This window comes from Lissotriton helveticus, chromosome 3_2 (genome assembly GCF_964261635.1).
Source record: "Lissotriton helveticus chromosome 3_2, aLisHel1.1, whole genome shotgun sequence".
Taxonomy (NCBI): domain Eukaryota; kingdom Metazoa; phylum Chordata; class Amphibia; order Caudata; family Salamandridae; genus Lissotriton; species Lissotriton helveticus.
Genome location: NC_136062.1, coordinates 491,562,741 through 491,589,250, shown reverse-complemented (window position 1 = coordinate 491,589,250; position 26,510 = coordinate 491,562,741). Strand labels below are relative to the sequence as shown.

Sequence of the window (26,510 nt, the reverse complement as noted above, 5' to 3'; positions counted from 1 at the left end):
TTTTCTTACTCCGGGCTAGATCCTGGATTCAGCCCTGGTGCAATACCTGTAAACAGTTTAAATAAATCGTTTTTGTCACACAGGCGATTTGTAGGGAATATTTGTAAGTTTTGAAAATCGACACTTAAAAGAATTTCTGGTAAAAACAAGACAATGGATTCCTATGGAGGAAAATTGAGTTAACAGTAAATCACGGTTAGAATTATTTTTCATGTTCAGTGCTGGGCTGAAAGATGCTGCACTGGGATCTCTCCTGATAACAGGTGAGTAATACGGAATTTGTTGATCGGAGGATTTTTAGTGAATATTTTAAAGTTGCAAAACTCCACACTTAGAAGAAATTCTGAGTGAAACCCAGCCAATGTTACCCTATGGAGAAAATGAAGTTATCGGTCTTTGGGTAAGTACTCGGCTGGCAAAGTTAAGGTTCTGGGGGTAGACTCAGGGTTCTCCCAGGATCAGGTAAGTACAGTTGTTACACCCTCAGCGGCACTGGGGCAGCCGGGTGCAGAGTGAGTAGGCCCAATGTTATCCTATGGAGGATAGGGGGCCTTCGGTTGGTGGCTGCTAGCAGGCCGTCCACGTGGCTGTGGGAGCTGAGCTCCTGGTCACTTACACAGGGCAAGTGGGGAAATAGAGTAGGGTAGTTGCTGCACTTCCAGCAGCACTCGGGCGGCTGGGTGCAGGCTGCTTTTGGGCCTTTGGTCGCCCAATGTTAATCAATGGGAGACTTGGAAGTTGAACAAAGGCTGCAGGCTCTGGGACGGAGATTCTTCAGGTGAGACCACGCTTCCAGAGGTAAGTTGGGATCTTGGAGGATAGGTAGACACCCAGGAGTTGGGCACAGGGAGCCGTGGGGCGCCGTGTTCTGGGGTGTCGTTGGACGTCGGGAAATCTTACCCTTAGCTGGTCGCGGTTGGAGGTATCCCTTGTTGTGAGGCTGCAGGCGTTGTCAGGATCGTCGAGGAGGGTCCTTGAGTGCTGGATTCCGGGTCACAGTCGCTGGGGGGACGTCCTCGTGGTCTTCGTCCACTCGCGCACAGGCTGGGCTCGGCGGGTGCAGTGTGTGCAGGATACGCGGTTCCTGGCTGGCACCAGGGGTTGTTGCTATTTGAGCAGAGCCACTGGTCATGGGAGTCCCAGTCTTTAGATGAGCAAGGCAGGCAGGTCCTCCGGGCTGTTCGAGGTTGCTGTCCGCAGGAGACGCCCGGGTTTTAGCAGGAGCAGGTTCAAGGATCAACAGGCGTGTAGGGCTGGGGCCAAGTCATTGGTGTCGTCCTCTTGTTAGCAGCTGCACGGCAGGTCTTCTTTCTTCTTGTTCTTCCTTCTTGTTTCAAATCGTTTTCTCCAGAAGGAATGTTCAGGGTGCCCAAAAATACTAAATTTAGGGGCGTTACAGGTAGGGCAGGGGGTGTACTCAACTAGTAAAAGCGCAGCTAATTCTGTGGGCAAGGAGAACAAACTAGTAAAAGCGCAGCTACTTCTGTGGGCAAGGAGTACTTCCAAATAGATTTGTTGCTATTTCTGTGGGCTAGGAGTACTGACGAGTAGAAGCGCAAATATTTATGTGGACTAGGAGTACTTACAAGTAGAAGCGCAGCTACTTCTGTGGGCTAGGAGTACTGACAAGTAGAAGCACAGCTACTTCTGTAAACCAGGAGTACTGATGAGTAAAAGCGCAGCTATTTTTTTGGACTAGGAGTACTGTCTCGAAGAAGCGCAGGTACTTCAGTAAACTTGGAGTACTGACTCGTAGAAGCGCAGCTACTTCTGTGGACCAGGAGTACTGACTAGTAGAAGTGGAGCTAATTCTGGGGACTAGCAGTACTGACGAGTAGAAGCGCAGATATTTATGTGGACAAAGAGTACTTACGAGTAGCAGCTACTTCTGTGGTCTAGGAGTACTGACTTAGAAGTCTTGCTACTTCTGTAAACTAGGAGTACTGACTCGTAGAAGTGCAGCTAATTTTGGAGACTAACAGTACTGATGTGCAGAAGCGCAGCTGCTTCTGTAAACTAGGAGTAATGACGAGTAGAAGCGCATCTACGTCTGTAAAGTATTAGTAGGTACTCATTGAAGCTCAGCACTCCTGTGGACTAGGAGAACGGACTAGTAGAAGCTAAACTACTTGTGTAAACTAGGAGCAATGAAGAGCTAACAGCACCTGTGAAGCAGCTTTAGTAATCTAAGAAAGTAAGGAGCACAACAGCACTTATGTGAAACTATGACTTCTAACAAGCAGAAAAGCTCTAATAAGCTAAGAATACTGAAGAGCAGAGCACCACTACCGAGCCCCGATAGAGATTTCTAGTGGCAGTTTCCTCACATTTGAAATATTCCCAAGGCATCAGACTGGATCTTTAAACTTGTCAGGAGTACATTGTCACGCCGTTCCGCTCCAGAAATGATGTGTGGACCCCCTATAGGCTTTCCTTCCACTCCGCCCGGCAGGAATCCAAGCGAGTGGAAGCATTTGGGAGACAAGTGATATCCTCTACCAGCCTGGCACGCTGATTAGTTAATGTCAGCTGTGTGTTTGGACGCTATTCCCACAATCCCCAAAGAGCGCTTGGCTTTTACATTGACCTTCCCAAAGTATGTTAGGAGGAGATCAGCTCTTTATGAGATTCTCTGGAGCAAAAAAAGGCAAGGCAGTGCATTGGCAGAAAAGCAACCTCCTGAAGGTCTTTGTGCTCATTGTACTCGGGGCAAAGTTGCTACCTCTGTTATCACAAGGAGTGCTAGGCATGTTCCACGTCGCTACATGGGCGTCCCTCCACACGTTCACGAAGCACTATTGCTTGGACAGTCAGGTTTGCAGAGAGGAGCATTTTGCCTGATCAGTCCTGCAAGACTTTCTGGTTTGAACCTTTCACAGGCCTGCCTCTAAATAGATATAAATTCAAAAGAAATGAAATCTAAGGCTAGAAATCTTTACCGGAAGAACAAGTTATTTACCTTCGGTGTTGCTCTTTCAGGTAGAGGCTTGTATCTAGCCACAGATTCCCCACTGACACTTCCATCGCCCCGGTTCTGTGATTGGACTCGATCCATGAATAAGATCCACATCTAGGAATTTGCACACTCGTCACACCCAATTTGCTCTTTGGGCTCTTTGTCTGGGGGCGTAGCAAAAGCAACTGACATCAGAATACAGGGGTGGTTCCTCTATAGGCTCCGCACTTCATTTCTGGAGTGGAACTGCGTCCGTGCAAAGCCACTCAGTGCCACAATTACGGCACTTCAAGGTATGTTTCCAGATCCCGTTTAAAACTTGTGGAGTATTCGAAAGGTGAGACATCAGCGACTAGATAGTTTCTACCAGAAAGAGAGTTAGCAAAGGTAAGTAACATGTTCGTTTATGTGAACTATTGATACTAACCAGCAGAGCAGCAGCAATGTGGCAGCTTTAGTAAACAAAATATGTTAAGGAGGACAAGAGCACCAATGCGGCATCTCTTGTAAATGGTAATAGTGAAAAGCAGATCAGCACTAGTATGATAGAATGTGTGAACTAGGAATAATAAAAAGTAGAACTGGACCAGTGTGGCAGGCTGTGTAAACTACAAGTACTAGCAAGGAGAAGAGCACTAGTGAGGCAAGTTGTGTAAACTAAGAGTACTAGCGAGCGGAACAGCACCAGTGTGGCAGGTTGTGTAACCTAGGAGTACTAGGGAGAGGAACAGCAACAGTGTGGCAAGTTGTGTAAACTACAAGTACTAGCGAGCGAAACAGCAACAGTGTGGCAGGTTGTGTAAACTAAGAGTATTAGCGAGCGGAACAGCTCCAGTGTGGCAGGTTGTGTAAACTAAGAGTACTAGCGAGCGAAACAGCAACAGTGTGGCAGGTTGTGTAAACTAAGAGTACTAGGGAGAGGAACAGCAACAGTGTGGCAGGTTGTGTAAACTAAGAGTACTAGGGAGAGGGACAGCAACAGTGTGGCAGGTTGTGTAAACCACAAGTACTAGCGAGCGAAACAGCAACAGTGTGGCAGGTTGTGTAAACTAAGAGTATTAGCGAGCGGAACAGCTCCAGTGTGGCAGGTTGTGTAAACTAAGAGTACTAGCGAGCGAAACAGCAACAGTGTGGCAGGTTGTGTAAACTAAGAGTACTAGGGAGAGGAACAGCAACAGTGTGGCAGGTTGTGTAAACTAAGAGTACTAGGGAGAGGAACAGCAACAGTGTGGCAGGTTGTGTAAACCACAAGTACTAGCGAGCGAAACAGCAACAGTGTGGCAGGTTGTGTAAACTAAGAGTATTAGCGAGCGGAACAGCTCCAGTGTGGCAGGTTGTGTAAACTAAGAGTACTAGCGAGCGAAACAGCACCAGTGTGGCAAGTTGTGTAAACTACGAGTATTAGTGAGCACTGCAATTATTAGCGAGCAGATCAGCACCAGTGTGGCAAGTTGAGCACCAGTGTGGCAGTTTGTGTGAACTACGAATACTAGTGAACAGAACAGCACCAGTGTGACAGGTTTTGTAAACTATTAATACTAGTGAGCAGAACAGCACCAGTGCCGCAGGTTGTGTACACTACGATTGCTAGTGAGTGAGCAGATCAGCACCAGTGTGGGAGGTTCTGTATACTACGAGTGCTAGCTAGCAGAACAGCACCAGTGTGGCAGGGTGTGTAAAATACAAGTACTACAGAGCAGAGCAGCACCAGTGTGGCAGGTTGTGTAATCTACAAGTACTAGCGAGCAGCGCAGCACCAGTGTGGCAGTTTGTGTGAACTACGAATACTACTGAGCAGAGCAGCACCAGTGTGGCAGGTTGTGTGAAATACGAATACTAGTGAGCAGAACAGCCCTAGTGTGGCAAGTTGTGCCCCAGTATGGCAGTTTTTGTAAACTAAGAGTGCAAGTGACCAGTTTGGCAGGATGTGTAAACTACAAGTACTAGCGAGCAGCACAGCCCCAGTGTGGTATGGTGCATGAACTACGAATCCTAGCGAGCAGACCGGCAACAGTATGGCAGGTTGTGTAATCTACAAGTACTAGCGAGCAGCTCAGCACCAGTGGGTTGGGTGCGTGAACCACAAATCCTAGCGAATGGAACAGCAACAGTGTGGCAGGTTGTGTACCAGTGTGGCAGGTTGTGTAAACAATGAATATTAGCAGGCAGAACAGCACCAGTGAGACAGGTTGTGTAAACTGCAATTATTAGCGAGCAGATCAGCACCAGTGTGGCAAGTTGGGCAACAGTGTGGCAGTTTTGTGAACTATGAATACTAGTGAGCAGAACAGCACCAGTGTGACAGGTTGTGTATACTAGGAGTACTAGCAAGTGGAACAGCACCAGTGTAGCAGGTTGTGTAACCTAGGAGTACTAGCGAGCACATCCGCACCAGTGAGGCAATTTGAGCAACAGTGTGTCAGGGTGTATGAACTACGAATACTAGCGAGCAGAACAGTATGGCAGGTTTTGTAAACTATGAGTGCAAGTGAGTAAGCATAACTGCACAAGTGTGGCATGGTGTGTAAACTACAAGTACTAGTGAGCAGAACAGCACCAGTGTGGCAGATTGTGTAATCTACAAGTAGTAGCAAGCAGCGCAGCACCAGTGTGGCAGGTTGTGTGAACTACGAATACTAGTGAGCAGAACAGCACCAGTGTGGCAAGTTGTGCCCCAGTATGGTAGTTTTTGTAAACTGAGTGCAAGTGAGCAGTGTGGCAGGTTGTATAAAGTACAAGTGCTAGTGAGTGAGCAGAGAGCACCAGTGTGGCAGGTTCTGAAAACTACGTGTGCTACCGAGCAGCGCAGCACCAGTGTGGCAGGTTCTGTAAACTACGAGTGCTAGCGAGCCGCGCAGCACCAGTGTGGCAGGTTCTGTAAACTACGAGTGCTAGCGAGCAGCGCAGCACCAGTGTGGCAGGTTCTGTAAACGACGAGTGCTAGCGAGCAGCGCAGCACCAGTGTGGCAGGTTCTGTAAACTACGAGTGCTAGCGAGCAGCGCAGCACCAGTGTGGCAGGTTCTGTAAACGACGAGTGCTAGCGAGCAGCGCAGCACCAGTGTGGCAGGTTCTGTAAACTACGAGTGCTAGTGAGTGAGCAGAACAGCACCAGTGTGGCACCTTCTGTAAACTACGAGTGCTAGCGAGCAGCACAGCACCAGTGTGGCAGGTTCTGTAAACGACGAGTGCTAGCGAGCAGCGCAGCACCAGTGTGGCAGGTTCTGTAAACTACGAGTGCTAGCGAGCAGCGCAGCACCAGTGTGGCAGGTTTAGTAAACTAGGGATACCATAAAGCAAAGTAGCATCAATGTGGTAGTAGCTTCGGTGAACTAGTGATACTGTAGATTAGGATGGAATTGAAAAAATGAATGTTATTAGAAGGGGCTCCTCAGTACACATTCAAGAAGACAGATCCCAAGTGCCCAATATTCCAGTAGATATATGTTGGTGACGGATGTCTGCTCACAGATAACCGACACATGTACCCTAGGCATATATACAGAGCATCTTTAGGAAAAACTGAGAGGTCTGTGAAACATTAAAGTAAGTTCCTTCAGCCAGAATACACCCAGACAACAAACCTGGCATGGCTTTTTGATGTTGAAATCTAACTAATATACTACAAAGCCTCCCCTGGTATTCCTAGCTCCAAGGCTGATTCACCAGTAGTGATACCCAATCCTCTAATTTCTAACGGCGCATTGAATTGAAACAATGTCACCACCGTATGAATTCATCAAAATGTATTAAAAAATCACGTTTCAATCCAGTGAAGAAGTTTTGATCTATTTAAAAATGTTGACAAACACTAAGCTACCTTGTCTCAACCAAACACAAATTACATCTTTTTACATACTTAGATCCACAACAACCTCTTTCAAACCCATTCAATCAACCCATATCCGCCATTCTTCTCAACCATCCACTAATTCCAATCCACACACATTCCAAAAAACCCACACCCTACACACCTTTCAGTATTTCATATTTGTACACAACCTAAGAAGATAAAAAGTACACAAAAATAAACAAAAACCCAAACACAGGAAAAAAATTCACAAATTGCAAGAATTTCAAATTTTGACATTGATTTATGCACTTGATTGGCCACAACAGGTCGACGTGTTTTAAACCCCTACAGTTATGGGTTCTCCTCCGGACCAGAAAGCTGGAATACAAGCAGAAAAACTTTTTTAAACACACTTCCAAAAAGCCCCACTCCTCATGCTCTGCCTGGTCTCAAGGAGTCTGCTTACCTTGTTTAATGCAGCGAGATCAGCCGATCCCTGATTAACTTTGTTCCAACAGCCCACAGAACAAACCTGCGGGAACAACAGCAAAGTCTCAAACGACAATGTGCCCTTAAAAAGTGTCAGTCAAAGTCTCTAAACTCTATGTTTTATAAAGGCTTACATTTATTGCGGCGGCTGGTCAAGGACCGAGAGCCATAGTTTCCACGAGTGTGTTATTGTGGATTTTCAGACGTGAATCCTATAGAGGACATGGGGACAAAAAGAGGAATAGAGACTTTGACTGACAATTTTTAAGAGGACATTGTTGTTTGAGACTTTGCTGTTGTTCCTGCAGGTTTGTTCTGTAGGCTGTTGAAATAAAGTTAATCAGGGATCGGCTAATCTCGCTGCATTAAACAAGGTAAGCAGACTCCTTGAGACCAGGCAGAGCATGAGGAGTGGGGCTTTATAGAAGTGTGTTTAAAAATTAATACATTGTTTTTGTGTGCTTTTTTCCAGCTTTCTGGTCCTGAGGATAACCCCATAACTGTAGTGGGTTCGAAAAGTGTCGACCTGTTGTGGCCAATCAAGTGCATAAATCAATGTCAAAATTTGAAATTCTTGCGATTTGTGATTTTTTTCCCTTGTTTGGCTTTTTGTTTACTTTTTGTCTTCTTAGGTTGTGTACAAATATGAAATACTGAAAGGTGTGTAGGCTATGGGTTCGCTGGTATGTGTGTGGATTGGAATTAGTGGATGGTTGATAAGAATGGCGGTTATGGGTTGGTTGAATGGGTTTGAAAGAGAGGTTGTTGTGGATCTAAGTATGTAAAAAGATATAATTTGTTTTTTGTTGAGACAAGGTAGCTTAGTGTTTGTCAAAATTTTTAAATGGATGAAATCTGCTTCACCCGATTAATACATGTGATTTTTTTGAATACATTTTGATTCATTCATGCGGAAACAGATGTTTCATGGTGACATTGTTTCAATTCAATGCACCGTTCAAAATTAGAGAATTGGGTTTCAGTATTGGCATCTTGGTGTTTTTTGTTTGAAAAGGGCTCAGCCTTAATGATTGGAGCCTAAACCCTTCTTAACTTTTTGATTCACCAGTAGGGCATGAGGATGTCAGACTGTGTCAGTCTCCTGCGATCTGATGGTGGCGACGAAGCCGCCACTACTAACTTGTAGCAGTAGCTCTTCAGTGTATCATGTGTAAATAGATACGCAACCTTCCCACACTTCTCTTCTGAGTATCTGTCCGGTCAGTGCTCAGGAACTGATGGGAACATTCTAAGATTTTCTTGGTTATCTTCATGGTTTTGTAACGTTAGCATGAAATGGCTTAAACAAGATGGCAGCCATGAAAGGCTAAAAGTAGTGTTACCAGAATGTGTTGTTGGCTGCTCATCCTTGACCTGGGAGTGTTCCACTCAAGACACACTTCACTGAAGAAGCTCTGTTACAGGTCAGTACTGCTTTCATTCATATCCATTCTTGCTATGCCTCCCCCAATCCATCCTGCAGTCTCTGCCAGCTCTAGCAGTGCCCAGCTCCTGACCAAGGCCTGGCAGTGCCCTGGACAGGCTTCCTTCTGTCTGTGTCCTCACTTTAAGTGATCTTCTACTCGGACCTTAAGTCCTTTGAACACCTGTCTTTGTTGTTAGGTTGATTAGACGCCATTGCTACCTGCCCAGCAGCAGGACCCATTAAAACAAGTCCCTCTGCATCCTTGTGTGTTGCGCGCCCCCCTCTCCCATGCTAGCCCGCAGGAACAGCAGGACGGTGTTGTGTCGTGCCCTCTGTGCCGGAGGAGGGTGCATGGAGAGGGAGGACCCTAGTGAGGGCGGGCTGGGTGTGTTTCTGTGCCTACTGTGTGCGGTGCTGGTGTGTTGGGGGGTGGTATCTGGCAATGCGGGGGGCGTGTTGCGTACGTCACAGTCACTAATGGTCTCGTTTCTCTCCCATGCTCACTCCTCCTGCAAGGAGCGGAAGGTACAACATCTTCTGCTGTCTTGGCTTCTTAGCACTGTCACTTTGTAATTTAATTTCTCACTTTTTCAAGATAATGTTTCATTTTACATTTTTCTTTTTATTTTCCTTTGTGTCTTAATAAAACGTGAAAAATTGCCTAGTCCCGATAGACTCGTTCCCCGTTTAACCTGCTTTGATTGTGTCAGATAGCATTTGTGTTAAATGTGATGAGCGCTGAGACTCCTCCTCCTCCACTTACCACCTCCTCTTTCTCTCTCCTATCTTCTTTTTTGCTCTTCCCCTTCTTAACTTCTCAATCACTTTTTCTTATCCTCTTATCCTGTGTGTGTTTTTGGCTGCTTATTTGCTCATGTTCACTTTCCCTCTAATTTCTTGCTCCTCTATCAACTTTCTTCTCCATCTTTTATATGCCTCATCGCTGTCTTTTGCATCCCCTCTTTACCTCCGTTGATTATCTTGCCTCATTTTTACATTTTCTTTGCTCTTGTTCTTCTTTGCCTTCTTGTTCTTGGTTACTCTATCCTCTTTGGATTCTCCTCATTTCTCTCTGGTTCTGTCTCTTATCTTGATCATTCCTATACCTTTTTTTCGCCATATTGCCTTATTACTCCTTCACCATATTCACCTCACTCCATCACCTTCTCTCTCTCTCTTTTCTTTTTCCTGCAGGTTTTCATTCAGCTGAACCACATAAAAAAGTGCAATACAGAGAAGGGAGTCTTTGTCCTGGAGGAATTTGGTAATTACAGACTTTTCATCTAAGATGTTGTGCTTAAAAGCAATTTCAAAACGCATCCCACAGAGGACCAAGCACCGTTCACCTCATCTGTAAGAGGGGGTGGTACCTAGAGTGGTGGTATGCGTCAGACTGAAATGCTTTGAAGTCGTGACTCCTAGCCACTCCACTGGGTCGGAAGAGAGGCTAAAAGACTGGCTTCTAATGTCAAGAGACCGACACACGCAGCCCACGTATGTTGAACTACATTTGAGACAAGTGCTGGCAAAGCCATTAGGTCTAGTCATTCAGTGGCATCACTCAGTGGAGAAGTGTGGCTCAATGGTTAGAGCAGGCAGACCTTGATGCAGAGCTCTGGCCAGGTACCAGGGTTCGATTCCCGCCTCGGCGGGTCTCCGGCTCATTAATTCCCCTGACTGGATATTCTCGCCTCAGTGCCTGTTCTGATCATGGGTCCCACGCTGCAACTCTGGGCAATAGCTTGCTTAGTCTCCACAACGGCCCCAAAAGCGCTGGGATGCCTGGCTGCACCTGGGGGGTGCCCAGGAGTGGACATTTCCCAGGAAAGCCAGGAAGGGTTCCTAAGCGGTATACGGACAGCGCCGGGACACCTCCGGTGGAGGTAGCTGTGCGCTTTACAAATTCCGACATTTACATTTTATTTACATTTACTCAGCCTCTTGTCTTGTCATTGCTTTTTGCTTGTTCTGCATCAAGGAAAACAAGAAAGTGCTGGGTGGATTAATTGAATGAATCTCAGCCACTAGTAATTACTCTGGGCTGCAGGAAAGTCCATTGTTTTTGTTGCCCACCATCCCACTGCAGACTGGTCCCATTCATTTGCAAGTTAGTCTTGGCCCTGCTTCAGTAGAAGCAGTCCAGTCTAAACTGCCAGGCCAGATCCCTTCTGAAAAGAAACATAAGAAAATAAAAAGACAACAAAGGCTTATTTGTCGATGCGGAAAAGCACTGATAAAAGCAAAAAATAAAGTTGCTGCGCTGTAATGACCTATACTAGAGCATTTGTCACCGCACATGCTGCGAAATGTTTTTCTTTTGAACTTTTAATATTCTGTTTGAAGATGACCAATGCCAGTTGCAGAGTTGTAATTAAAAAAATAATTAGCATGCAAGTAAATATTTGAAAAAGGAGTAGCCAAGTAGGAGAGTACAGCTGCTGCACCATCCAGAAAAAGACAAATGAGGCAGGTGGCGATGCGGAGGGGAGTAGTGGAGCAGTTTTGAAGTTTAGGGTGTGTGAAAAATATTTTTTAAAAGTGGGCGCATGTCGAAAGCAAAGCTGTGAAGTGTTAGTAACACTGAGTATCTTTGTGACACATTGATTTGAGTAGGGAAGTAGCACAGAATAGAGAGAATCAGAAAAGACATGCAGCCATATAGAGTATTGAACTAAAAGGAACATTATGTTTGAGGCATATGAGCTGCAGATTGTATTTTGTCCTTGAAGAAGTCTTTGTAGTCACAAGGTAGGTGACTCCTCCCTAGTACGAAAGTGCACATGGGCAGTGACTACATCCTTAGATAGTTTTTTCCGCCATCTGGTTCGGATGTACATTGCTGCGCTCTGGGTCGATATCGGTTTTGGATCCCCCTTCGATGCACAATTCTCCTTAGTTGGTATTATCCTTTTTGACGCGCATCTTCAAAACAAACTTCTCGACCTCTATTTTAGATGCGGGCCGTTGGGCCTCTCCGCGCCGACAACACCTGCAGTCAATGGAAATTACTCCTTTCAAAAAAATGCCCCGGGTGTGGTGCTAAGTTCCCATACACAGACTTGCATGAGGTGTGCAATCTTTGCCTCTCCCCTGAGCACAAAGAAAAGAACTGCAAGGCCTGTGCATCGTTCAAGTCGAAGAAAACCATATGTGATCGTCTGGCTCGAAGCCACGAGATATCTCATGGAAGCAGCACCATTCTGGACGTCTTCGGAGCAGATCCCGAAATCCAGCCAGAACAATCAGTTGACGAAGAAGACATCGACGTCTCCGAAGCTGATGACTCCAATGCTGAAGAGGAGACAGTAACCCCAGCTCAGCGGTCCAGGAGTACCAAAACCCCTCTCCCCAAAAATAAAACGAAGCCCCTGGTAACACCCTCGCCCTCTGGTTTGGGTCGATCCCAACAACATACTTCAGACGCCCCACCCTTGGGCCCAGCTCTGAAACCGAAACATAAGCCTTCTGACTCTGGCTCGAGTCAACCCCATTCCGGTGCTGGGAAGTCCTCCCCCCAGCACCGAAGCCACAAGGCAGAGACTCTTCATCCACGTCAAAGCTCTCGGCGTCGAAGCACAAAGACAAATACTCGGAACCAAAAAAGGCTTCGAACTCCAAAAAGTCGTCGAAGCCGAAAAACACCTCGGACTCCAAAAAGTCGTCAGAGCCCGAAAAGAAAAAACACTCTCAGACTCCGTCCAAGGAAGGCTCGGTTCCGAAATCTTCGGCACCAAACAAAGACATTTTGCCCACTCAGCCTGATTTTTCAGACTCAAAACAAGACTTTGTTTATTGATCCAAGCACAGGCAAACTAGTGGCCAAGTCTCCAAAAAAGAGGAAACTGGACATTTCGGAGGAACTTTCAATACCTCCCAAAACACAGGACATGGGCACTAACTATTCCCCACCTCCTTCCCCTCCTCCAGTTAATCCACACTTATTGATGTCTCCTCCACACTCCCCACAACCAATAGTTTCACCTCACACATCAGATACTGACGATGACGTAGACTGGGATACAGATCAACCGGGGGATGATAATGGGAGGACTACAATACAGACCCTGATCCACATAATGACACAGATGTCTATCCATCTAAGCCGTCACCACCAGATGACAACACTGGGTTCGAGCAACTCATCACTAGAGTTGCCCAATACCATGGGGTCCCCTTACACTCTGACCCCCCAGAAGAAGATTTTTTGCTAGAAACCTTCGCACCCTCGCAAAAAACAACAAGCACCCTGCCAATGTTAAAAGGCTTGATAAAACATGCCGCAGACGTTTTTAAGGACCCAGTTAGAGCTAGGGTTCTCAGCCCTAGGGTGAATAAAAATACAAGGCAGCTCCTAATGACCCACTTTATATTAAAGGTCAGATCCCCTTGAATTCCCTTGTGGTAATTAATACACACAAGCGGGCAAACTCACAGGGTACAGACGACAACCTAACCCCTGATAAGAAATCAAAATTAATTGACGCATCAGGGAAACGTATTGCATCACAGGCTGAAAACCATTGGCGTATCGCCAATACCTAAGCCTTATTGGCCAAGTACGACAGAGCCCACTACGACGAGCTTGAAAAGCTCATGCAACACCTTCCTGACCAGTACAAGCAAAAGGCCAATGATCTTATCCAGGTGGGAAAATTAATTACCAACACCTCCATAAAATGTGCGTTGGATGCAGCCGATACCACATCTCGTGCAATCAATACTAGTGTCTTGTTGCGCAGACACGCCTGGCTCCGAATTTCTAGATTCAAGCAGGAGGTTCAGACTGCTATTTTAAACCAGCCGTTTGATCAGGAGCCTCTTTTTGGGTCTACAGTTGACACATCCCTAGGAAAGATGAAAAAGGATACCGAGACTAAGTCTATGGGGGCCTTACAGTTCCCTTCCCATAGAGGCTCTTTTTCCCATTCTCTCTACAGAGCTGGCTCAAAACCCACAGGTTCAGAACAGCCCTCTTCCTCCTACAAAAGCCACACCCAAACATCCCCCAAAGGATATTTCCGCCGAGGCTACAGAGGCAGCAATAATAAAGGAAGAGGTTGCGGCAACAGCGGCACCTCCCCTCCCACTAAACAGTGACTTTCCTCCACTTCCCCCCAATTTTCCACTCCTGTCAGGAGACCTCTTTCACAGTTCTTACCTGTCTGAAATTCCATCACAACAGACAAGTGGGTAAAACCAATTATCCAGTGTGGTTATTGCCTGGAACTCACTTCTACCCCCCAAACATTCCTCCCAGACAATGTCCAATGTCCTCGGAACATCTGAGTCTTCTAAAACAGGAGATTCTCTCTCTATTCCAAAAACATGCAATAGAACCAGTCCCCTTGACTCGCCAAGGCACAGGGGTTTACTCCCTCTACTTCCTAATTCCAAAGAAGGACGGCTCTCTCAGGCCCATATTGGACCTCAGACCGCTAAACCTCTACATTCAGTCAGGTCACTGTCACATTGAAGAAACTGAAATCTTCATTCTCTGGGAATACTTACTAATAAAAAAAGAACTTGGCACAGAAGCTGAAAATATGAAAAGACATCTTTATTAAATTTAATAAGTGAGGCCACATCACACAGAAGCCGTAGCAACTGAATGAGGTAGTCTGAGGAGTACAGAGAACAGGGGCCTTATATATATACTCAGGGTTACAAAACTCAGCATAAAAGTAAGGGTCAGTCCTTGCTTTTGCAAGCATGCAAAATGCCTAACATTCCTTCTTACACAAGCTGGACAAACCCATAATAAAAAGAACCACAACCCATATCATAAACAGACCATAAAAGAAGGAACAGAAACAGATAGAAGTAGGATAAGTCATGTTTGTGTGCAGTAAAACTTTATGATGTCCTGTGCTCTGATCCTTAATCTTGATCAGCTAAAGGGCAGGAACTGGTTTAACAAGATCAGCTTCAGGCAACAGGGTCAGTTCACTCAGGTCAAACAGGAGTCAGCACGAGCTCGAGCTAAGGTGTAAATGTCCTTAAAAGACTAGTTCAGCCACAATCATCGGCCTATGTGAGGACAACCACAAAATGGCTGCCATACACAAAATTGAACCCACGGGTTCAGAATTCACAGAACCTCAGACCCTCCTTTTGCCCTTACATAGGCAATCACTCAGTCTGTGCCTGAATCGATATCAATATTATCCGTTATTCCCTTCACTAAGGCATTTTTACTCGAGTTATCTTTCATGGAACGCAAGGGATAGACTTCGTTGGCATAAATAAACATCGTCAGATATGCCCATACAGTTCCATTGTAACTAAATGACAGAACCGAATAGGGAATACCTCTATCTGTAGTATGTGGCATAAGACCATACACCCAACAATTAGTGGTGTTCATTACTAACTGGTGTTGATGCAGAAGCTGTACAAAGGAATTATTAGTAAACTCTGACCTCCTAACCAGTTCATGTTCAGGTAAAATATGGAAAGAATGCGAAGAAGTAGTAGTAAGAAGAGACATAGGTTGGGAGGTGGGTACAGATGTCAATTGGGTAGCAAAAACAATCCAACCCACAAAAGACAACGTCATGCTTAAAAATACTAGAAAACATGTTATTAAGAACATATGGATAACAGGAGAAAGTAATGACCACTATTACAAACAAAATTATAATTTTTCACAACTCTAAGCAGAAAGCAAATCCTAAAATTATCTAGTAACATTTTTTTTGGCTCCTATGCATTTCATTAACTTATTATATGTTCAGGTGAAACAGTGGTGATCCCCATCAATGCTCTGAGGTGAAAAGGGATACTACTTTAAAATAATGCCAGCAAAATAACAAGAATCAGTCTCCTAACACCCATTTTATGCAATCGCACGGGAAATACCCAGAGTCCGTCCAAGCCTCTCTGGCAGGCTTCTATTGTCCATCAAATCTTCTTTTGTTGTTTTCTTCCGCATGGGCCTCTTCATTCAGGCCTTTCATGTCTCAGTATCCGTTGGAGTGCCCTCCTGGCAAACACTTATAGCTCATTCGAAAGTCTCAATGTCTCAATGCAGTGCACCAATATCTCTTCTCTGCGGCAGGCACTACAGATAGTGTGCTCTCCATTGATCAAGGGCGCAGATCATTTTATGCACATCCGGGCCTACATTCTCAGGCTCCAACACTCATTACTCAGTGTCAGAGAACGCTCAGAATGCTCTTTCATGGGCACCATAATGTAATGCCTTTTGCCAATCTCGAATCCTCCGGTGCACTGCACTTCCGTTGGAGCAAAGGAAAAGGGGGTGTGTGGCCAAAACTCAGGCCAAGGGACTCAAGGGACTGCACACTGTCAGAGGTTACCAGTACATGACAGGTGGAAGACTGAAGCCTCAATTCTTTCGCTCTTTTGCACTGAAACTCTGGTTCTGTGGCAAAACCAGCTCCTCCTTCTTTTTTGATGTTCAACGCCTTATGATGAAGCAAGCACAATACTTTGGCGATATTATTGATGGCACGCTGGCGATCGCTGTCTGGGTGCTGGGACTTTTCATCTGTTAGCTGTTGCTAATGGGATTGTGGGTGAGTTCCGCAGATTATTATGACTTAATTCCGCAGAACCTAGTGACGTAGGAAATGACATAGTTGTTATTTTCCTTCAATTCAGTACAAAAACAGTTCATTTAACAAAGGGACTGCAAACAGGTGGCCTGCAATCTTCAAAGGAGTGGCTATACGCCATGGAACTATTGTGATCTAAAATACACTGTCATTCTCATAGAATACAAAGACAAAGGCAATAAGCGAAACAGTGCCTCTAATCTCTTCAATTGGGTTTCCATGTGAGAGCATATCCTCTACCATCTAAGGGTAGATAATGTGGAAACAAAAGACAAGAACTAGAGTCCTGGTATTTCCATGCTTTGGAACACATCTAATCCACCAAAAATTAAAGCAGCAGAAAAAAGGAACTAAAAACCAAATTAGAATAGGCATTGAATTTGTCATATTCAAAAAACGTAAGGTGTCTCCTATTGAGGTGGAAAACTTATCTTACTATAGTATTGAGTCAGTTAACCAGTCCATCACTACCCTGACAGTCAGACTGGAAAACATCAGAGTAGGCCTAAAGAAAATTCTTTAAAAAAAAGTCTGGTCATACAAAAGGGAATTATACATAATATGGATGTCTCTGGTACATTAAAAATCTATAGGAAGAACAAGGAATTACTTGGGTGAACAAAATTCAAAAATGGTTCACAAATGTTAGCTCTACCGCTGGCCGCTAAACCATATACGGTAATCTCCGCTAATGTTCCAGTTCCGTCTTCAGGAAAGAAATTAAACCTTGTTTCCTTTGTAGTACAAAGCCATACACTACTTAGGAAGCAGAACAAAACTGATTAATGTAATATAGAAATTAGGTCACCATGTACAAGAGTTACAAATCTATAATTTGTCCTTACGTCCAATCAGGATACATAAATTTAGGGCTGCCTGTTCCTTTAAGGGAAAAGGACAGTATTGTGACTAATTGCAGATGACACACTTTGATTCTGTATATCTCTGTTTTTTTATTTTTCTTCAAATACCATTAAAGCCAAATTTGACATACACTGATGAAGTGTTGTCTGTCTTACTGTGAAATTTAGTGTCAAAGCAAATCTACCCAACTGTTTACAGGATACACATCGTCATGTATATCCCTTCACAACACAGGTAAACTTGTAATAGTATTAAAGGCAGTAACATAAAACAAAAAACATGCAAAAAAAATGCACAAAATGCACATGTCAAGCCATCAGATATACTTGCTGTATATCAAGCACAAAAAACATAGACAAGACAATAACATATGTAAATGAGCGGTGACGCACCCACTTCAAGTCCTGTACTTTATGCACTGTGAACCTGCAGCCCAAAACCCACTATTGAGGCCTTCTTAATTTGTCAGGTTTAAAATCCTCACCCTCCTTTTGACAGCAAATCACCATTTAGTGGACATTTGGCTGTCAAATACAACCAACTATGTCTCTTCTGACACACAGGACCCGCAGGAACAATTCATGATAGGACCAAATACACAAACATTAAAAAAAAAAACACATGAACATTTCTTCCCAAAGGCTACGCAAAAACACATCCCTTTTTAACCAACCAAACTCACGTGTCTTGTCAGCCTTAAAATCACCCAGAACAATCCATGAATGATCTGTGGGCAGAGGCAAAAAAAATACATAACACACAAAAGAGAGACATTTCTCATAACAAGCAGACATCAATTATAACTTTTAATCAGAAGACAAAACATAATACACATGAACAGACACAAAAATAAATTTCCATTACTTAACTGTTACCATCTTGTCAGTCAGCTTGCAACATTAAGCCATTTTAACTTTCCAAAAGTAAAATTCTTTCACTGACACTCCATGTTATCTTTGGGCCACAATTTCCACTGTAAAAAATAATTCTTAATTGGAAAATCGTTCTCACTTAGGCATGTAGCCTTCAAAATTTCAATAAAAAGCTTTGTCTTATTTTCTGTCTAAGACTTAATGCAATGCTTCATTTTCGGTCAAATAAAAGCAACTAGCAGACATTATTTATTTAGAGACAGAGATACAAATATATCATTTCTGCAGAGCATTTAGCATGTGTTGGGACTTTCAAAGAAACCTTTTTTATATTGTCCCTTTGGAATTAAGTTCTTTAATTTTATTGATGTTCTTATGGAGAAACTAGAAACCCCCCTCTTTTAGATGCCCGTTTAGCAAGGTCATTCTGCATTCCACAGAGACAAGGCCCTAATTTTAAAAGGTCACAAATGTCAACATGACAGCCTCCTTCCATTGTTTACAGGGAAACCAAAGATAGCATCTCAGCGCGACTTGAGCCAGCTGCAGCTTCTTCTAGCCCCCACCCTCTGCTCATTCTGAGGCTGACAAAGGCAAAAGGCCTTCCTAATTTCTCCTAACCTGCAATAATTCACTCTATTTTGAAAAATAATGTCTCCTTTTTAGGCGCTAACAAAATTATCTCGGTTTCCAGATTATTAAACAACATTTACTGTGAATAATTCACAGAACCTAATAACACACATACCAGTTTTAGAACAAGTGCTTGTTGCAATGGTACTTATTTCATCAACCTTAAATGGATCTCACTGGGCCATTTAAAAGCAAACCCCAAATGGGGACAGCCTGCAAATTTGTATTATACCTAAATGTATGCATTTACTGAAGCCTAAAGCACTTTAAAGCTATTATAAATGGCAAAAATGCCCAAATATGACTTTGATATTTGGGGCACCTAAAAATAAATATCCTATAAGTATGTTACATATTAATCATCCTCAGAATGTTCTTTACACATTACAGATATTAGACATTAGACATATCTCATGTAAATCCTTAGAAAAATTAGTGTTTTACGCCTGCGCTAAGTGAGATGTCATATGCTAATGTCCTCATTATGCAGTGCAACACAACTCAAATTAAAATTATAATCCTAGGAGGTCACAGTATGAGCATTAAGCTTCATGAATAGTAAAAAACGAATTTTGTAGCACTTATTTTTAATAATTATTTTTCATAATTTAAATATTATTTTTAATAAACCCAATCATTTTTGATAATACCACATATAAAAGCAAGCTGCATCCCTTATTTCAGATATAAACAGAAAGGGGGTGAAACACTCAGGACACACAATACGGCGCGCTTTAGCCTTGCATTCATAAATAGCGCCAATGCTATTCACTTACAGAAATTGCACTAATGGGAAAACCAAATAGACATTTAAACACACATTTAACCCACAAACCAATACGCAGAACAAAAACAAAGGACAGCCCACAGACTGTACTTAAACCAAACCATTTGTAAATACTAGTTGTAAGTCATATTTACAAGAAACGCTTCTCAATTGTGTTTCAAAAGACTGCAAAAACAGCCCAACAGACTGATGTATGTCCAAGAAGCGAAAATACGCTCAATTCACTAACTTTGGCTAGCAGAAAACCAAAAATCGTTCTACATATCAAAAAAATGCACAGAACAAAGGATCCTTGTCATATTTTAATTCCCTGGGGATTACAGAATCGCCATTTGAAGAAACTGAAATCTTCATTCTCAGGGAATACTTACTAATAAAAAAAGAACTTGGCACAGAAGCTGAAAATATGAAAAGACATCTTTATTAAATTTAATAAGTGAGGCCACGTCACACAGAAGCCGTAGCAACTGAATGAGGTAGTCTGAGGAGTACAGAGAACAGGGCCTTACATATATGCTCAGGGTTACAAAACACAGCATAAAAGTAAGGGGCAGTCCTTGCTTCTGCAAGCATGCAAAATGCCTAACATTCCTTCTTACAAGTTCAAGTTCAAGTTAGAGCATTTATATAGCGCACTACTCACCCAGAGGGTCTCAAGGCGCTTGGGGAGGGGGTTCATTATTTGTCGAATAGCCAGGTTTTAAGTTCTTTTCTGAATGAGATGTGGTTTTGAGTAAGGCGGAGGTGAGAGGGGAGTGAGTTCCAGGTCTTGGCAGCCAGGAAGGAGAAGGATCTGCCACCCATGGTGGATTTTCGGATGCGCGGGACTGTGGCGAGGGCTTGATTAGACGATCTTAGTTGGCGGGTGGGTTTGTAGAAGGATAGTCGAGTGTTGAGGCATTCGGGTCCTAGGTTGTAGAGGGCCTTGTGTGCGTGGGTGAGAAGACGGAACGTAATTCTTTTGTTGACGGGAAGCCAGTGGAGGTCCTTTAGGTGTCCGGTGATGTGATCTCGGCGGGGGATGTCCAATATGAGTCTCGCTGATGAGTTTTGGATGCGTTGGAGTTTTTTCTGTAGTTTTGCTGTGATTCCGGCGTATAGTGTGTTACCATAATCCAGCCGACTCGTGACCAGTGCGTGGGTCACAGTCTTTCTTGTTTCGAGGGGGATCCAGCGGAAGATCTTTTTGAGGATGCGAAGTACGTTGAAGCAGGAGGATGAGACTGTGTTAATTTGTCTGGACATCGAGAGAGAGGAGTCTAGGATGAAGCCAAGGTTACGTGCGTGGTCTGTGGGAGTGGGTGCTGTGCCCAGAGCGGAAGGCCACCAGGAGTCGTCCCAGGCAGAGGGTGAGGATCCTAGGATGAGCACTTCAGTTTTGTCTGAATTGAGTTTTAGGCGGCTCTGTTTCATCCATTCGGCTACTTCTTTCATGCCTTCGTGAAGATTGGTTTTGGCGGTGTTCGGGTCTTTGGTGAGGGAAAGGATTAATTGGGTGTCGTCGGCGTAAGAGATGATGTTGAGGTTGTGTTGGCGTGCGATGGATGCGAGTGGGCTCATGTAAACGTTAAAGAGGGTGGACTGAGTGACGATCCTTGTGGTACTCCGCATATGACTTCTGTGGCTTCTGAGTTGAATGGAGGAAGTCGGACTCTTTGAGTTCTCCCGGCTAGGAACGAGATGATCCAGTCCAAGGCTTTTCCTTGTATGCCGATGTTGTTGAGACGTTGTATAAGGGTACTGTGGCAGACCGTGTCGAAAGCGGCGGAAAAGGCGAGTAGAATGAGGGCCGCAGTTTCTCCGTTATCCAGTAGTGTTCGGATGTCGTCTGTCGCTGCAATGAGGGCCGTTTCGGTGCTGTGTTTGGCTCGAAATCCGGATTGAGATGGATCGAGGGAGTAGTTGGATTCAAGGAAGGCGGCGAGCTGGCTGTTGACGGCTTTCTCAATGACTTTGGCAGGGAATGGGAGGAGGGATATGGGTCGGTAGTTTTTAAGTTCAGAGGTGTCTGCTGTGGGTTTCTTCAAGAGGGCGCTGAGTTCGGCGTGTTTCCAGCTTTCTGGAAAGGTGGCAGTGTTGAACGAGCAGTTGATGACATCACGAAGATGGGGTGCGATGATGGAGTCAGCTTTGTTGAAGATGTGGTGGGGGCAGGGGTCGGTTGGCGAGCCAGAGTGGATTGAATTCATTAGGCGGATGGTGTCTTCAGTGGTTATTGTGTTCCAGGCGCTAAGGTAGTTAGTTGGCGGAGTGGTATCTGAGGGGTGTGGGGAGGGTTGATCGTTGGGAGTGTTCTCGAAGCTGTTGTGGATGTCGGCGATTTTGTTGTAGAAGAAGGAGGATAACACGTCGCAGAGGTCTTGGGAGGGGGTGATGTCGTTAGATGCTGCGGTGGGGTTGGTGAATTCTTTGACGATGTTGAAAAGTTCCTTGCTGTTGTGGGTGTTGGTGTCGAGACGATCCTTGAATGCTGATTTCTTGGCGGATCGAATCAGTTGGTGGTGGTTGCGGGTGGCTGCCTTGAGTGTGGCCATGTTGTCGGTGGTTGGGTTTTTTCTCCATGTTTTCTCCAGGGTGCGGCATAGTTTCTTGGATTTTTTGAGATCATCATTGAACCACGAAGCCTTTTTGCTGGCTGATTTGATCTGGAGCTTTTTCAGGGGTGCTAATTCGTCAGCACTGTGGGTGATCCATTGCTTGAGATCGGTGGCCGCTTGGTTAGGGTCCAGTGAGAGGGTGGGAAGATTTTGGTTGAGTGATGTTTGGAGTTGGTCGGGGGTGATTTTGTTCCAGTTTCTCCGAGGAATGGGTTGTGGTCTGTTGTGGTTCAGGGTGGTTTTGTAGCTGAAGTGAACACAGCTGTGGTCCGTCCAATGGAGAACTGTGGTGCGATCGAAGGAAATGTGCTTGCTGGAGGTGAAGATAGGGTCGAGCGTGTGTCCGGCTACATGAGTGGGGGTGTCAACAAGTTGTTTGAGTCTGAGATTGGCCAGGTTTTCCAGCAGGGTGGAGGTGTTGCTGTCGTGTTTGTTTTCAAGGTGGAAGTTGAGGTCTCCCAGCAGAATGTAGTTCTCTGAGGTGAGGGCATGTGGGCTGACGAAGTCGGTGATGTCATCACTGAATTGAGTGCGGTTTCCTGGAGGCCTGTAGATGAGGGTGCCTCTAAGTGTGGTCCTGGGGTCGGTGTGGATCTGAAAGTGGAGATGTTCGGCGGTTGCGAGATTGACGTCGGAGCTGGTCGTGATTTTGATGGTGTTCCTATGGATGATGGCGATGCCTCCTCCTGTTTGGTTGGAGCGGTCTTTGCGGATAATCTTGTAGTCGTCCGGTATGGCTATGGCGATGTCGGGTGCTGATGATGTTTTCATCCATGTTTCTGTAAGGAAGGCGATGTCCGGTGACGCAGTGTCGAGTAGGTCCCAGAGTTCGGTAGCGTGTTTGTGGACCGAGCGGGTGTTAAGCAGGATGCACTTCAGGCGGTTAGAGTCGAGGCTGCGTATGGAGGAAGTGGATTTGGTGAGGGTTCTGAAGCAGTTGAACTTGCAGGAGAGGCAGGCGAATGGGCCGTGGGTACGTCCTGGGGTGGCTTCGCAGCATTGTGGTGTGCGCCCGGGGTTGAGGGCGAGGAGAGTTGCGGCATCGTATGTGAGTTTAGTGGGCTGGGTACGGCGGGGGGCAGGGGGTCTGGCGCTGGGCGCGGTCCAGGCGCGGATGTGCGTAGACGGGCTTACCTTTGGCGCACCTTCGGCGCGCCCGCTGCGCGTGGACGCTGCGCGTTGGGACGTCAGTCTAATATGGATAGTGGAAGGGGCAGAGCGTGGGAGGGGCAGCTGGGAGGCGGGAGCGAGGTGCAGGGAGAGTTCAGGACGGGCCGAAAACAAGCAAATAGCCGACAGGTAAACAAATGCAGCGAGGGTCTCCTACAGCAAGAGCTAGAATGGTGATGGAGCGCTATGGGGCAAGATAATTTCAGGGCAGCAGAGGAAGCGCTATAATAAGTAAAGCCAGAGAGCGCTGAAACAGTACAAATTGCGAAGCACGCCACAGTTCAAATCTAAATTGTTGTAGGCAGCAAGCAAGTACAAGGCACAGCAGCGTTGCAGAGCGCGGCGCGGTTATGTAAATAAATAAATTAATACGCGAGCCGGACAAACCCATAATAAAAGGACCACAACCCATATCATAAACAGACCATAAAAGAAGGAACAGAAACAGATAGAAGTAGGATAAGGCATGTTTGTGTGCAGTGAAACTTTATGATGTCCTGTGCTCTGATCCTTAATCTTGATCAGCTAAAGGGCAGGAACTGGTTTAACAAGATCAGCTTCAGGCAACAGGGTCAGTTCACTCAGGTCAAACAGGAGTCAGCACGAGCTCGAGCTAAGCTGTAAATGTCCTTAAAAGACTAGTTCAGCCACAATCATCGGCCTATGTGAGGGCAACCACAAAATGGCTGCCATACACAAAATGGAACCCACGGGTTCAGAATTCACAGAACCTCAACATGGTCACTCTCCAACAGGTGCTTCCACTACTTCAACAGGGCGACTTTCTCTCCACTCTGGATCTAAAGGATGCCTACTTCCATATTCCCATTCACCCCGCTCACAGGAAGTATCTCAGATTTGTGGTAGAGGGTCAACACTACCAATTCAGAGTACTCCTGTTCAGGGTCACCACAGCACCCAGAGTCTTCACCAAATGCCTTGCAATAGTTGCAGCTCACTTAAGAAGACCGCACATTCACGTCTTCCCTTATCTGGACAACTGGCTCATAAAAGCCAATTCACACAGCCACTGTGGGCAACAGACACACAAGACAATGCTTCACAGCGTGGGATTCACAATTCATCTCCAACCATCCGGCATACAACAATACCTAGGGGCTACAATAGACACTTCAAAAGCTCTAGTATATCCTAATCCAGTCAGGATAAGCACAATACAGGCTCTGATCCAGAAATTGCACCCTCAACACTCACTACCAGCGCGAGTGTTCATGCAGTTAATCGAGATTATGTCCTCCTGCATTTTCCTTGTCCCTTATGCAAGACTCCAAATGCGTCCCTTACAGGAGTGTTTGGCACGTCAGTGGAACCAGGCTCAAGGTCAGCTGGCAGATCTGGTGTTGGTGGACGCCCAAACCCATCGCTCTCTGCCGTGGTGGAACACACAAAACCTTTTCTAAGGGGCGGCCGTTCCTCGACCCGGTTTCACAGACAGTGCTAACAGCAGACGCATCACTCTTCAAACCCAAACCATCCAGGGCATATGGATCCCCCAACAAAAACAATTCCACATAAACTACCAGGATATTTTAGGAATGTTCCTAGCGTTACAATCTTTTCAACTCCACCTCCTAGGGAAAGCTGTTCTGGTCCGAACAGACAACATGACAGCAATTTTTTATATACAGAAACAGGGGGGAACACACTCTCTGCAGCTTTTACACCTAGCTCAAAGCATATGGAGATAGGCCATTCCGCAAAACATGTATCTTCTTTCAGAACACCTCCCAAGTGTACACAATCTGATAGTAGATCTGCTCAGTCGTCAGACACAGCTGATCCATGAATGGGAACTTCATCCTCAAGTTCTTTTTCCATTCTTTCACATGTGGGGCCACCCAGAAATAGATCTGTTCGCCACACACCAAAACGCAAAATGCCCAACCTTCGTGTCCAGGTATCCACACCCATTGTCCAAAGGCAATATGCTATGGATGAACTGGTCAGGCAAATTTGCTTACGCTTTTCCGCTACTCCCACTCATTCCTTTAGAGGTTGGGAAACTCAAACAGCATTCCCTCACAATGATCCTAGTTGCTCCAACATGGGCCCAACAACCATGGTTCACAACCCTATGAGAACTATCAGTAGTTCCTCATCAAAAGCTATGCCTCTCACCCAAGCTTCTCACTCAGAACCATGGAGAGAGATAAGACATCCAGATCCCAATCAACTAAACCTTGCGATCTGGCACCTGAGGTCTTAGAGTTTGGCTACCTCAATCTTCCTCCTGATTGTATGAATATCATTAAAGAAGCTAGACCCCTACCACCAGAGCATGCTATGCAGCAAAATGGAAACGATTTGCAATTTACTGCACAAACAGCAAGATCAATCCCCCAGATGCTTCTACTCCGAACATTATCTGCTACCTTTTGCATCTACAACAATGTAACCTAGCATATACATCTATTAGGCTACATCTAGCTGCTATAGCAGCCTATCTCCAACACAGATAACATTTGTCTTTGTTTCGTGTGTCCTCTATCAAAGCTTTTAGGGAAGGACTTAAAGGAATTATCTCACCCAGAGTTCCACCTTCTTCAGTGTGGAACCTAAATATAGTCCTTACCAGACTCATGGGTCCCCCTTTTGAATCTCTTCACAAATGCAAACAACACTTCCTCACTTGGAAGGTAGCCTTTTTGGTTGCTATCACATCTCTCAGGAGAGTTAGTGAACTCCCGGCATTAACCATACAAAAACCACTTTTACAAATCCATCATAACAAAGTGGTTCTTAGGACAAACTCTAAATATTTACCCAAAGTCGTATCTGCCTTCCATCTCAACCAGTCTGTTGAGCTCCCAGTGTTTTTCCCTCAACCAGACTCTGTGGCAGAACGAGCTCTTCACACGTTAGATGTTAAAAGAGCAATACTCCACTATATTGAAAGGACAAAATCCTTTAGAAAGACTAAACAACTCTTTGTGGCTTTCTCCCCACCTCATAAAGGCAAAGACGGGAATTGCAAGGTGGATTGTTAAATGCATTCAATTATGCTATATCAATGCAAAACGCACGCTAACCATTCCCCCTAGTGCTCATTCCACACGCAAACTAGGTGCTTCCATGGCATACTTGGGGAACATTCCCCTAGATGACATCTGCAAAGCAGCAACTTGGGCTACACCACACACCTTCACAAAACACTATTGTGTAGATGTGCAAGCAAAACAACACGCTAGTGGGGGCCAGGCTGTATTAAGGACACTTTTTCAAACCACTGCAACAGATACAGGTAGCCATCACTAAGGAGGAAACTGCTGTACAGTCTATGCAAAAGTATACAAACTGCAGTTCATATGCCTCGAACGGAAAATGCTA

The 26,510-nt window shown here is 45.1% G+C and overlaps 1 protein-coding gene across 11 annotated transcripts in view; it reads left to right on the top strand.

Annotated features, from left to right (window-relative positions):
* MADD (MAP kinase activating death domain) overlaps nucleotides 1-26,510 on the top strand; it is an 853,817-nt gene that overhangs the window by 584,828 nt on the left and 242,479 nt on the right. For all 11 annotated transcript variants that reach the window (XM_078684455.1, XM_078684462.1, XM_078684460.1 and 8 more), the window contains one exon: nucleotides 9,857-9,926. In XM_078684455.1, the coding sequence (XP_078540581.1) occupies nucleotides 9,857-9,926 (70 nt within the window). The remainder of the gene's footprint in view (nucleotides 1-9,856; nucleotides 9,927-26,510) is intronic.